This window comes from Protomyctophum parallelum (genome assembly GCF_964188405.1).
Source record: "Protomyctophum parallelum genome assembly, chromosome: 14".
Classification (NCBI taxonomy): Eukaryota; Metazoa; Chordata; class Actinopteri; order Myctophiformes; family Myctophidae; genus Protomyctophum; species Protomyctophum parallelum.
Genome location: NC_139709.1, coordinates 6,395,794 through 6,409,532, shown reverse-complemented (window position 1 = coordinate 6,409,532; position 13,739 = coordinate 6,395,794). Strand labels below are relative to the sequence as shown.

General features: G+C 41.4%; 3 protein-coding genes across 3 annotated transcripts; 1 reads left to right on the top strand and 2 right to left on the bottom strand.

The window, feature by feature from the left end:
- Nucleotides 1-1,911: 1,911 nt before the first annotated feature.
- On the top strand, nucleotides 1,912-2,295 carry LOC310870577 (histone H2A-like; the record flags this gene model as incomplete). The annotated part of the gene is made up of 1 exon (XM_083781822.1): nucleotides 1,912-2,295. One exon carries the CDS (start codon nucleotides 1,912-1,914, stop codon nucleotides 2,293-2,295), a length of 384 nt encoding a protein of 127 aa, XP_083637948.1.
- Nucleotides 2,296-2,797: 502 nt separating this feature from the next.
- LOC310870584 (histone H2B 1/2-like) lies at nucleotides 2,798-3,512 on the bottom strand. Its single transcript, XM_083781829.1, has one exon. It carries the CDS (start codon nucleotides 3,321-3,323, stop codon nucleotides 2,946-2,948), a length of 378 nt encoding a protein of 125 aa, XP_083637955.1. The 5' UTR covers nucleotides 3,324-3,512; the 3' UTR covers nucleotides 2,798-2,945.
- Nucleotides 3,513-4,314: 802 nt separating this feature from the next.
- LOC310870588 (histone H4) lies at nucleotides 4,315-4,626 on the bottom strand (the record flags this gene model as incomplete). The annotated part of the gene is made up of 1 exon (XM_083781833.1): nucleotides 4,315-4,626. The coding sequence occupies one exon, from the start codon at nucleotides 4,624-4,626 to the stop codon at nucleotides 4,315-4,317; it is 312 nt and encodes a 103-aa protein (XP_083637959.1).
- Between the last annotated feature and the right edge of the window lie 9,113 nt (nucleotides 4,627-13,739).

The following is a 13,739-nucleotide window of genomic DNA, read 5'->3' as shown; positions in this document are numbered from 1 at the left end:
TCCATGTGTTTGTGTGTGTGTGTCCCTCTGTGTCACTCCCATTGACGAGTCAGTTGTTTCTCTGGTACTGGTGGCTTTATTTCTCTCACTTCGATCAACAAGCCAACATAAAAACTGATAAATAGAACAAAGCATAACGCACATAAACATAACGAAAATATAGTACAAACAATATTCACCTCATGGCTTCACATAGGGATCAAGGGAATGAAGGAAGGAACCCATATGAACATAAAAAACAATCAAGACTGGAAAAAAACACAAATTGATCAAATAGACTCATAACAAAACAAAACATACAACTTAAATATTGACAAACACAAAATATTGACACAGAAACCAAAAGAACCTTAACTGCCTTCACAACCCTCCTGTCTGCATACTGCACAGGAGGAAGTGTACAATGCGTGTCAGCCATGCTGACTTGAACCCATATATGGTCATGAGACCGGAAATGACGTAGATAAATGGCGCAACAAATAAATACTCTTTACCAAAATATCAAATAATGCAAAGTGGAAGGTAGAAAATAAGAAATAACAAAAACATAATTCTGGCAGCCAAACTCTGTGGACAGCTAATCTCCGGCACCTTGGCTTGATCGCAGCCATACTCTGCACACACACTGAACCTCAGCCCCAAGGTTTTCACATTGGCCTCTTATAGCGCCACCACCAGGCCGCTTTGTGCAAAACATTTTTTTTGGACAGTACACCTACAGATGTCCAAACAGTATGCACATTTGTACACAGTCTCTAGAGCCATTCAATGAAACATGTCTTTCAGATTTCTAGGACTCCATCCATCCTGATTGCCTAAGATTGGCTTTCAAAGTTCACAGGAGTGCTCTGTTTCAAACAAAATGCAACAAATCATGAAGACATCTTGTGATTTCAGTGAAATTGTGCATGCACATTCCCACTAGGCCAAGGAAAAAATACCACTGGAACATTTTCAACTCAGCCTCATGGTGGCGCTATAACTGGCCGATTAGTGTTTTCACCTCTAACTGCATGGATCTGTGTTTGTATGCACACTCCCTAGAGGCCACGGGAAAACCTTTGCCTGGAAATGTACACATCTACCCTTTATAGCTCCACCAGTAGGTTGAAAAATCACCACAACATCTTCGGCAGTGTTGGGTTGCAGTGAAAGAGCACACACACACGTGTAAAATAAGTAGTTATCTCTTGTCTTGATACATAATTAACACTCATATTCACATACAACATATTAATGTGGTCAAACTTATTTGGACTACATAATGATGATTGTGGACTAGAACTAAAACTAGCCGCAATTTGCAACTGTAGATTTTTTTATAATGGGATGGAGGGTATTGGAACTCTAGATTCATCCCATTATAAAAAAATCTAGTTGCAAATTGCGGCTAAACTAAAACGTGTCTTGGACTTGAATATTATATGCAGGCACTGAAATCCATGCTGTGACACTAAATGTATTATGTACATAAAAGTATGCTTATTTACAAGAATAAGATAGTCTTAGGCAGTCAGTCAGCTAGCTAGCTGAGGTTTCTTAATCTTATTTACATGTGGTCTGTTTGGTTCTTAACATTTATCTCTGTAAAGCAGTTGTACTGACGTGTAACTCTGAGAGGCAGCAGTGCAGCACACTCTTTCAGTGTTGTTGAAGATGTGTGTCAGGAACCTCCCAATTTGGGAGGAGTCAGAGTTTACACTGGGAGGAACCGATCACACCACTAGCAGTGATTGGTGGGAAACTCATACACACTCAGCCCGCGCTCTCGTCCGTCTCTATGATTGGCGGGGCGCACAACGCCACACTATACTTTACTAAGCTGAATATATAAAAAGTCTCGCACGCCTCTACCCCAGCACATTTCTTCGAGTGCATATCATTCTAGAAATAAACCTAACCTAATACAAAATGAGTGGACGAGGAAAAACTGGAGGAAAGGTCAGGCAGAAGGCTAAGACCCGCTCATCCCGTGCCGGGCTCCAGTTCCCCGTGGGTCGTGTCCACAGGCTGCTGCGTAAAGGCAACTATGCCCAGAGAGTCGGTGCCGGCGCCCCGGTCTATCTGGCGGCTGTCCTCGAGTATCTGACCGCTGAGATCCTGGAGTTGGCTGGAAACGCTGCCCGCGACAACAAGAAGAGTCGTATCATCCCCCGTCACCTCCAGCTGGCCGTCCGCAACGACGAGGAGCTCAACAAACTGCTGGGTGGAGTGACCATCGCTCAGGGCGGTGTGCTGCCCAACATCCAGGCTGTTCTGCTGCCCAAGAAGACCGAGAAAGCTGCCAAGAAATAAACCTGCTTCATTTCGACTGACCAAACCCCACAAAGGCTCTTTTAAGAGCCACTCACTGTTTCCATATGAGAGTATTGTCCAATATCCTTAAAACACAATATAAGTGCATCAATTGCTCTATTGAACGTCCTAGTTACTTCCCCTAGTATTATTTAATTAAGTAATGGTGAAATTACCCTACCGGTATATTACACTGCTTTCCAATGTCCACTTAAACGATGTAAGACCATGAAGAAATTAGAATTATAAATTATTTTTTAGATCATGCAGTAGTGGAGCAAATATGAAATCTACATGACACTTCTTTCAAGTTCATAATGTTGAACAGCATTTACAGCAATAAGTGTTGCTCATTAATGCACAGTACTTTATTGAATTTCCACAAGGCATCACAGTACATATATCAAGGCTTGGAATTACATACACAGGCTGCACGCACACCAACGCCCAAATGCCCGCAACGACTGTGCTGTTTTGAAGGTGCCGCAAATTACATGCCTAGTTTTAGCAGTTATTCAGATCAGCGTCAGATGACTGGACTAGCAGACAGTCTGTAAAGGCCATTTGCTTATAGTATTTGGATAAACCCTTTCTTAGAAAAGATGGGTGGTCCTTAAAAGGACCGTTGTGTTTAGAGCAGACAGAAGAGTTTACTTGGAGCTGGTGTACTTGGTCACAGCCTTGGTGCCTTCAGACACGGCGTGCTTGGCCAGCTCACCGGGGAGCAGCAGGCGGACGGCGGTCTGAATCTCCCTGGATGAGATGGTGCGTTTCTTGTTGTAGTTAGCCAGTTTGGAGGCTTCACCGGCGATGCGCTCGAAGATGTCGTTGACGAAGGAGTTCATGATGCCCATGGCCTTGGAAGAGACACCGGTGTCGGGATGGACCTGCTTCAGGACCTTGTATATGTAGATGGCGTAGCTCTCCTTCCTTCCCTTTCTGCGCTTCTTGCCACCCTTCGTGGCGGTCTTGGTGACGGCGCCCTTCTTGGAGCCCTTCTTGGGTGCTGGTTTCGCTACTTCAGGCATCGTGATTGTATTCAATAGAATAGTTCAGTTGCAGTGAAGAATGTGTAAGAGGACGCTCTCGTACCACTATTTATACAGAGCCAATCCAAATGAAGCGTGGGACTCCTAGCATATGATTGGCTGATCCTGCCACAAAGAGTCTTTGTTTTCTGTATTATGTTTTCCCGCTCGTGTGCTCTATTGTCCCTGTAACATTGTGAGGGGCTAAATATAATAGCCCCTTTATGCATTATTAATATGTATGGTAAATTTATAATAATTTATAATTGTTTTAAAAACGCCATGTATTGACAATGAAGGGATAATTCATGTTTGTTTTTAGTTCAATGTTTTAAAAACGCCAATGACAAAGATAATGTTTTGTTTGTTTTTTTATACAGAGCGGTCCTCTTGCCTGGAATTGTAAGAAACATCCAAATTCAGTTATGCAATGATGTTTACCAATAAACTTGAACATTTGATTGAGACATTCAGTCAGAGGCTACTGTCTTCTTAACCTCTATATTTGGAAGGTTGAACTGAGTTGGCTCTGTACTTGTTCTCCTCCACCCTGTCTGCTCTTAATGTCCTGTAGGCCTGCATCTGCTTCAATGTGTTGCACTGTCAGCTTGTAGGTCTGCTATTATTTTTTCTGTTATGTTATCTATCCAAACTATTTTATTCGTTACACCCACAGGGGCAATTGTGTGCGTGTGTGTGTGTGTGTGTGTGTGTGTGTGTGTGTGTGTGTGTGTGTGTGTGTGTTTTAACACCACACAAAGTAAGTTTAAATTTTAAATTATTCCAAAGTCGTTGTTCAACAAGTCTTTTGTGGTCGAGGCTCCACAACAAAGTCTAACCACTGGATCCTGCGCTAACAAATAATTGAACAGTAATCAATACACTACTAAGTTAACGGTAGTCTAAAATTGGGTAAAACTCTTTAAAGAAGGTGTGGGTGGCTCTTAAAAGAGCCTTTGGGTTGTTGGTAGATTAGATCAAGTCAGCATCCTTAACCTCCGAAGCCGTACAGAGTGCGTCCCTGTCTCTTCAGAGCATAGACAACATCCATGGCAGTCACGGTCTTTCTCTTGGCGTGCTCGGTGTAGGTGACGGCGTCACGGATCACGTTCTCCAGGAACACCTTGAGGACACCGCGGGTCTCCTCGTAGATCAGACCGGAGATACGCTTCACTCCGCCACGGCGAGCCAGACGGCGGATAGCGGGCTTTGTGATTCCCTGGATGTTATCACGAAGAACCTTGCGATGGCGCTTGGCGCCACCTTTTCCAAGACCTTTTCCTCCCTTTCCTCGACCTGACATTTTGAGCAGTAATGTAGTTGAAGATAGAAAATTGAATGACTTGAGAGCTCAGAGCCTTTCCTTTTTATGTGTGTTCTGAGGACGTAAGGGAGGACAGGCACAGAGAGAGCTGCCAATGTGCACCGCCCCCCCCCCTACACACACACACACACACACACACATACTCCTCCCCCTTGGTCACATCACCCATTTGTTTTTACAGTAATATTGCTATTCAACTCTATAATCATATAATTGCAGTTATTTTTGGTCAATATCTTTGGCACTCCAATATTGCTTTCCCTGTTTTTTGTTTGTTTTATTCCTTGGCATTTCTTTTCTCTCTCCCTAATAAAGTTGATTTTACATGTTGCCTCTTCTTGCCCCTCATCTGTAAAGTGTATTTGGGTACTCACAACTCAGAAAAGTTTGAGATACTATTATTAAATATTATCATGCAAGAGATTGATACAATAATTTATATGTAAACATTTGTAAAAACCCTTGGAAAGCATAAATAACATTCCATGATGACTTCATATCTTCCCATGCTGCAGTTTCGATAATGTAGGCCTTTTATGATTTGGAACTATTCGTGCGATTGCAGGCTCTCAGTCCAATCTGGTCACATGTGTTCATTGTCCACTATTCAATGTTGATTTGAACCAAAATGATTCATGGTATAGCACAATTTGGACATGTATTAGCTATGAGAGAAATGCTGGATTAGAATGTATAGACTTCTAATACATAATTTGTGGTCAAAAACGTATTGCTATCAAAATACAGAAATCAACATGTGTTTTCATCTTCAATCAACTGCAGGTACATTGTGTATTTGGTTATGGCACACATAGGCTACACTTTCACTTATACATAAACTACTTCAATGCATTACCACTAACAATAATGTGATGTGAGCAGACAAATGTGACTTTGGAACATTTGGAACAACGTTGTATATTGGCATGCATTATTTTACTTAAACTAGTGTGTACAGTAGACTATACTTTTGTATTAATACAAAAGTATTTGTTGTAGTGTCACATTATGGACAACATGGAGACTAGAATGTATTTTATGGACACTACTTCATATGTATTCTTTTCAGAGCCACCCACACTTTATTTAAATATATATTCAGCTAAGTTTCATGATCAATGGGGCCAATAATTAACTACTTATATGTAACCTGTTCTCAACAGTGATATCAAAGTACATTATTGTAGTAATGGATGAATTCATGACAGAGGTGGCAGTGCATATTTAGGTGAGGCGGCTTTGAGACAACAAGCTTGTTTATGGAGCATCACACAGCTGGACTCAAGTTAACATCATGGAATGAATGCAGTGATGTGCAGATCAAACTGTTTTCTTTCTCCAGTATTGCATATGTCAGTTCAACATAAAAGGAGTAAATCTGAAAGGTTGTGATTCTCTGGGTCAGAATGTATTTTTTCCCCTAGCAATGCTGATTAATAGAACGAACTTTAACCACTTTTTCAAATTAGAGAATAGCAAGCAAATCTACAAGATCACACAGAGTCACAGACAAACATGGAATGCCATTGACAATGAATGGCCAGTTTTACGTCATTGTCCGAATACAAACATGAAATGCCATTGACAACGAATGGCCAGTTCTGAGTGTTTGTGTTAACACAAACATTGAAGACGAGGACATACATTGTGATTGGCCAGAATGAGATGTATGACGTATGATGATAAGAGCGCCCCTCACTTCACGCGGGTGTGATTTGTGTTTGCATTGTATTCAGTATTCTAATGTCATTTCACAAATGTTTCCTTTGCTTGGTGTTCTGTGTAAAGCACATTGAATTGCCTTGTTGAAATAAAATTGGCTTTTGCCTTTCATGAGATAGAAATGCCCGTAAATGGGGGTCCATAGACTAATGCACGTCAAACTGGGGGTCCTTGAAATTAAACGGGTTGAGAATCACTGCTAGAGCTTTAAAACATATATTCTTTATTGTATGACAAGTATGCTACCAGATCTACAAACTCACAACGCATCACTGTGTGACTCTGATGGTAGATCACATATTTTTGACAAAATGTATGCCCATTCTATGGCAAATTGCCAAAAGAGGCCAGAGGCCATGTTGAACTTGGTTCATGTGTCATGCTAATTCCTGAGGTGCAAATAACCGGGTGGGGCGTGGTGCCGTGCATTGTTCCTGACTTGCATCGTTACAGAGTAGGCCCGGCCGGTGGAAGACAATGAACTCAACTGCTGGGACGAACATGAGCCACTTCTGTTGAACCTGTACAAAGATCTGATCATTCATCCTTCGAGTCTCCATCATCTGGAGAAAAGAAAGTACTGTACATATTTGATGTATTGTCCAGTGAACATTTACATATTTCCCCCTCCACAATGTGTCTTCAATGTAAAACACAAGATACGGACGGACGGACGGACGGACGGACGGACGGACGGACGGACAGACAGACAGACAGACAGCATTATCTGGAAAAACAATCCCATTTGTTTATAGGGTATTTTTGACACCTTTCCCCCCATTTTTTTAATGTGACTATTACTCGGTTTTGTAGAATTGTAGATGAATTGTGTTGTGGTCATATAGGACATGCAGTCAACATTAACATGGTCTTGTAAAGCAGTGGATCCATTTAGTCCAGGGGAAATGTTGTATATTAAAGAATGTTTGTAAGAAAAAATTAAACTACTGTATCTACTTATAGCTTCCTCGTTAAATCTAGAATCACGGTAGCATTTTTGCTAACCTGGTAAACAGTAACTATATAATTTACTTAGGTATTTGAGCTTTACTCCAAGTATTGTATATTGCCATTTTACTTCTTCTCCACTACATCTCAGAGGCAAATATTGTTGTTTTACTCCACAACATTTATTTTAAAACTTTAGTTACCGGTACTTAGATTTTGATTAATTATAAACTCCATTTGTAAATAGCAGGGAAAAAAAGATTGTTTTTACATTTGAAAAAACTTTGAATGAGACATAATCTGCATAAAGAGTACTTTATACTTTTGGTACTTTTAAGTACATGTTGATGCCAATACCTTTTTACTCAAGTAAATTTAATTCTGGTCTTTTAGACTTGTAACAGAGTATAGTTCTACATTGCAGTACTGACACTTTTACTTAAGTAAAACATTAAGGTCTAGGACAGTCAACGTTAACATTCTTCGTCTTGTAAAGCAGTGGATCTTCACGTCCTTTTAGTCCAGCTAGGGGTCCATATCCATATATGTTGGCTATTCAAAAACAGGCTTAGCAGACCTACAAGCTCATGCAGTGTGTCACTTTGTGCCTCACCGCAAGCTTGTAGATCTGCTATTTTTACACAAACATATTTGAGAACTGTGATGTCATCAACATCAGTGTTGTTTTTGGCAGCACATTTCTATTTTAGTTTAGTCATAGTCTTTGGACTGAAACTTAATTTAGTTTTAGTCACATTTTAGTCACCTGGAAATGTCTTAGTGTTAGTCTAGTTTTGGTCGACTAAAGGACATATAGATTTTAGTCGATTAAATCTACAGGTGATTTAGTCAACTAAAATGTATTTTGGCGGGCCTTGATGCCGTCGTAATGAGTGTTTTTACACTTGCTGAAAATAGCTGATCTACAAGCTCGTTGCGACGCGTTGTGAGCTTGTGAGCTTGCTTTTTTCAGCATGCAACCAAGTGTAAAATGACTTATAGTGGATCTCTTGTCCACTAGTCCCTTCCTAACATTTTAGTCTAGTTTTTATTTGTCGACGAAATTGTCAGTATATTTAGTCTTAGTTTTAGTCATCATAGCTTAGTTTTAATTTAGTTTCCATTTGTTTTTGTCAGTGGAAAAAGGTAGTCGACGAACATTTTTCGTCTTAGTTTTAGTCGACGAAAACAACACTGATCAACATGTCCAGAATGATGATGATCATATGTTATATATCATCATATCTCCATAACTTTTGCTTTGGCTTCTGTAAAGTGTCTACTGTCTACTACTTACTATACTTACTGTATTTCTGCACAGCATCCTCATACAATATCACTATCTAGGCCTAGACCATCATGCATGCGTAACAAAGTGAACCATTTCATATTTTGACATTCTGTATGTTAAATAAAAATCACACCCATGTGAACTGAGTGGTGCAACTCCCCTCCCCCCCCCCCCCCCCCCTCTCTCTCTCTCTCATTAGCAGGAAACAGTGCAGCACTAATACTATCTCTCTCTCTCCGTTTCTGGCAAACAGCGCCCCTACTGGTACTCAGTCATACTCATGCTCATTAATACATACATACATACATACATAGGTGAACACGGACATTGCTGGTTGTAGGAGTGGTTGCACCACTCAAAAAAGGCAAATCTGATTAAAGTAGAGCTCTGTAAAGAAAACTGTAGCCTACATGATAGAAATAATTATGTTTAATTCAAATAAATTAAATTACAAAAATCTATTTTATTTTACTATGCATTAGGGCCATTTGGACACCCATAACAGAGTTATCATTCAGCTGGGAACCCTGTGGAAACGCTTCAAGGATTCCCGGAGCCCACTGTGAGACCCAGCCATTTAAATGAGTGAACATATAACTTTCGATCAGTTATACATAATGATTCAACTGAGCAGTATAGAAAAAACAAATAGACGATTGATAACAAACAATCAAGCACTTTTCTTTTGCTCATCTTTTTTATTTCATGATTAATATTCACATCACTGGTTAACAATTAATCACAATGAACATCACTTTCATACCAAATATTCATCTCAGGTCAGGGGAGGGGGAGAGGGGGTGGGGCTCTACCTAAAATATCAGATGCCTCTAACAACCAGCAGGTGGCGTGTCGTCTTCTGCATGCTCGTACCAAGGTGGCGTGCCCTACAGAATACTACGATATACAGAATACTACGGTATACACGTACAGTACGCTATAGTACACACGCCACGCAACACTGGGAAGTAGCTTCCTCTTCTCGTCTCCTCCTCTGAACTCCAGTACGCGTTACATTACATTAAAGTCCACCAAGATATTTGGTAGGTACGTCTCCATTCCGTCGCAAGGAGACGAGCAGAGGGAGCATGCTTTTCGGTGTTGGAATGTGCCTCTGTAGGTGGGAGGCATAGCAAAGGGGGCTCCATGTTCACATATATCTACCAACACTCCCACCTGTTTGTTCCAGGGGTTTCTCCATGTAGTAAAATGTTAAAGCATTTTAGTTGGTTAAGTCTCTTTAAAAAGAGCGCGACTTGGAATGTTACATTCGTCACAATTTCAATGTGTCCTTAATTCTCATAATGAAATCGTTATTTTATTTTGTCAAATTGTGCCAAATCCTTTCACTTGATTAAAAGTCCCAAGTGTTGGTAGGTGTACGTCCAGTCCAGATGTCTATAGATAGGAGCTGTCTAATACAAAACATATTACCTTGGCTACCTGCAGCTACCACATGCCAAAAAGACTGATACTGGTCACTGTTGAATCTACAGTGTGTGGGAGAGAGAGGGGTACATAGGCAGGGCATCAAGCAGGCGGAGCATGGCCATGTGTGCCAGGCACCGTTATGCCCCGCTGAGCGTGCGCCATGTGGCGTCGAAGCTTATCGAAGCACTGTGTGACTCACTGTCTGATCAGTTGGAATTTAGAGCAACACATTTTGGTTTGATGATCTTTTCATTGTCGTCTCCACAGGGAGAATGCAAGCCTGATTTATACTTTAGTCACAAGCGTCACAAAACGTAACATCGCTTGCGTGCCCGTGGGAAATAAGTCTCGTATTCCCCGACGACTACGGAGACGAACCCGACACACATCGCCCTACGGAGACGAACCCGACACACATCGCCCTACGGAGACGAACCCGACACACATCGCCCTACGGAGACGAACCCGACACACATCGCCCTACGGAGACGAACCCGACACACATCGCCCTACGGAGACGAACCCGACACACATCGCCCTACGGAGACGAACCCGACACACATCGCCCTACGGAGACGAACCCGACACACATCGCCCTACGGAGACGAACCCGACACACATCGCCCGATCCTGCCCCGCCGGCTTGAGGCCAGTGTTTACTTTCTGTGGTCTATCTTCCAAAACAGAACAAATTTAAGACAAACCTCATACAAGTACTCATAATCTTGCGTCTTTAATACAATACATTGTTTTTTTAAAAACATTCTTGAAACTTCAGCAGCCCTTTTCTTGGTGGAAAAAGGCAATACTCCTTACATCTTCGATCGCAATAATAATAGTAGTACTAATATGAATCATAATGATAACAGGTTTAGGAACGCCAGGGCTCATATGTCCATATTACCCTGTCAGTAACTTTTTTGTGTGTGTGTGTGTGTTTGTTTGCTTGTTTTCTTTAATTTATTTTATTTTAGTTACTTTTATAGTGATAAAAACATGGTGGTGTCTATATACATGGGGACAGTGTGAGGGACTAGTGAAGCGCAATAACTGGGGTTTGAAAGGTGGTGAAAACACGTTAGACTGAATCGGTTGTTACATTCTGACCAAGCTGCAAAGCAAACCCCCGCTTAACCTGATTGTTATACATTATTAACCTAGTCTTAATACTTAACCCTAGTCAACCAGTATAATCACAAACCTAACCGTACCGTCATCTCACTGGGAAATTAAAATGCCCAAACTACATTTTAGATAAAGGAGGAGGAGGAAAAAAAGTGATCAAGTTTTGAAGTTACGGTGATTTTGGACTTTGCACCCTGGCCAGAAAATGTAACAATTTTAGCAAATCCTAAATATAGGCACAACGACAGGGCAGACCGGAGAGTTTGAGTGACAGACCATCATAGCCAATAGCACGACACCAATAACCACTAAAAATCCACGAACCTGCACCAATGAGTTGACAGGAAACTATGTCACGGGGGGGGGGGGGGGGGGGGGGGGGAGAAGTACAAGATCTGCTGATCCACATCGAAACTACTACTGATCCTACATAAGACCCTTCAAAGTGCTTTTCATGTCATTCTTGGAGAATTATATATATATATTCACTTTACTGTACTTTAGATGATAACGTGTTTTATAGACATTTGTTTGTTGATCATTCGATCATTTTGCTGTTTGATTATCAGTGCTTTGACTACCAATAGTTTTGCTCGATCCTGGCCACACGCCACACACATTCAAACACGGTAGATAATATTTTACTGAGATACAGTAAAAGCAGCTTTGCGTTACACTATTGCATCATAAAAGGGGAACGAGATCGTGTCCGAACCAAAGAAACGTACAGTACGACGTCTTGGATGTTTTGAAGGGTGAGCTGTACGGTACACACGCCATACTGAGTATTAATTCACTGCTAAACACACAATAACATCGTCACACGGTGGCCCTTGAGAAGTAGAGGCTAGTTTAGATGGAAACAAGATGTTCTGCGGGGGATTCTCTATTATTTAAAAGTCAGCTTTTGTCTAAATCTAAAAAAAAAAAAAAGAAAGAAAAAGAAGCCAGACTATCAGTGTTCCACAGGCTACAAGTGCGCCCTCTACAGGTCGGATCCGGTAACAACACTTCACGCATCTGACAAGCTAACGCAACAGGCTGCAAACGCTGTTGCCCCTCGATCGGTTTGACCTGAAACCATCCCAGTCACATAATAATAATAATAATAATAACAACAATAATAGCACATTAAATATAGAGGTGGTGGGAGAGCGGACACTGTCTCCATTCTATTCATGACAATAAGTTACGGTTTGTGAGTGACACGTACTCTACTAACTGTATAGCAACTCTGCGGGCGCCGGCCGGCCGGGCGGGCGCTGTCAATCAGAACTATAATCACAGTGTTGTTTTACCTCAGAGCAAAAGGAAAATCTGTGTTCTCTGTTGAAATAATAGAAGTTTATCGATCTCCACTGTACTTTTTCCTTTCCATAATAAGTTTATCATCATGCCTAATCATGTCTAATTCTGTTTTTTTTTACATCATCACTGCTTTGAACATGGAAGGTCAGCAAGACCATGAAAACACACACGGTTGGTTTCATTTTAAAACACAGAAAAAAGTTTTGTAAAATATTTGACTATTGTTTATTTTATTGGAGTTTAGATTTCCGTTTTGTTTGTACAGTATGTGCGTGTGCATGTGTGTGCATGTGTGTGCGCGCGTGTGTGTGTGTGTGTGTGTGTGTGTGAGAATAAAGTTAGCGCAGTCTATGACATCGTCGGCTAGTGGGAGGTGTTAAGAGAAGTTTGGGTGTGGCTCCGTGACCTCACATCCTGTCCACGTGACCCAGGAAAAGCCATATAAGGGTGCGGCTGCTGTCTTATCTCTCTCTGACGGCCAATCAGATGATAGCTACGGCCCAGCGTGACCTGTGACAGCTAGGGGGAACGTTTGGGGATTAACTCTCTGACGCATAGATGGTGAAACGTTGGCGCATTGGGAGCTTGTTGTGAGAGCTGGGTATAAACAAACAAAAAGATGAAGATAAAAGGTTAATCATGCAGTAATCAGTTATAGAGCGGGACAAGTTAATATTTAATATTAAAGTATTATTAGAATAGATTAAGGTTAGGTTAGATTAAATTAGATACTGTTAAGTGTCTGGTTGAGTGTGAGGATGGGCGCTATAATCACTCTGGAAATATAGAGAAGAGTTTGGTTAAAATGGTTTGGGAATGTATGGAACTCAACGGGAGCCAAGCCTGACATTTACACGTATTGTTTGTTTTTTGTCCGTCATACTGTATATATACATCCACTGTGGCGTGCAATAAGTTATATGACATGTCTGAATCAGTGTGTTATAAGCCCAGGCCATCTCTCTATAGAGTGATCCGTGTCGCAGTCTAGATTGAAGAAACGTTATTTAGCCTATCGGCCTTTTCAGACTGACACACCTAGAGGCGTGCGTTCATTTTGGACACGCAGAGACGTTGAGGGGGGGGGGGGGGGGGGGGGGGATTACACAAGCGTATATTTTCACGGGCATGAAGTCCAATTGATACTCGGTAGTACGATGGTGTCACTGGCTAACGACATCAGTTGTTTTCAGCAAGCGACCTCATCCTCGTCCTGCCATGGAGTATAAATGAAGCTTTGGACCGTCCTCAACACATTGGGAGGTCA

Coding starts and splice junctions, on each gene's coding strand:
- LOC310870584 (XM_083781829.1), bottom strand. CDS start 3,323: ATGCCTGAAGTAGCGAAACCAGCACCCAAGAAGGGCTCCAAGAAGGGC.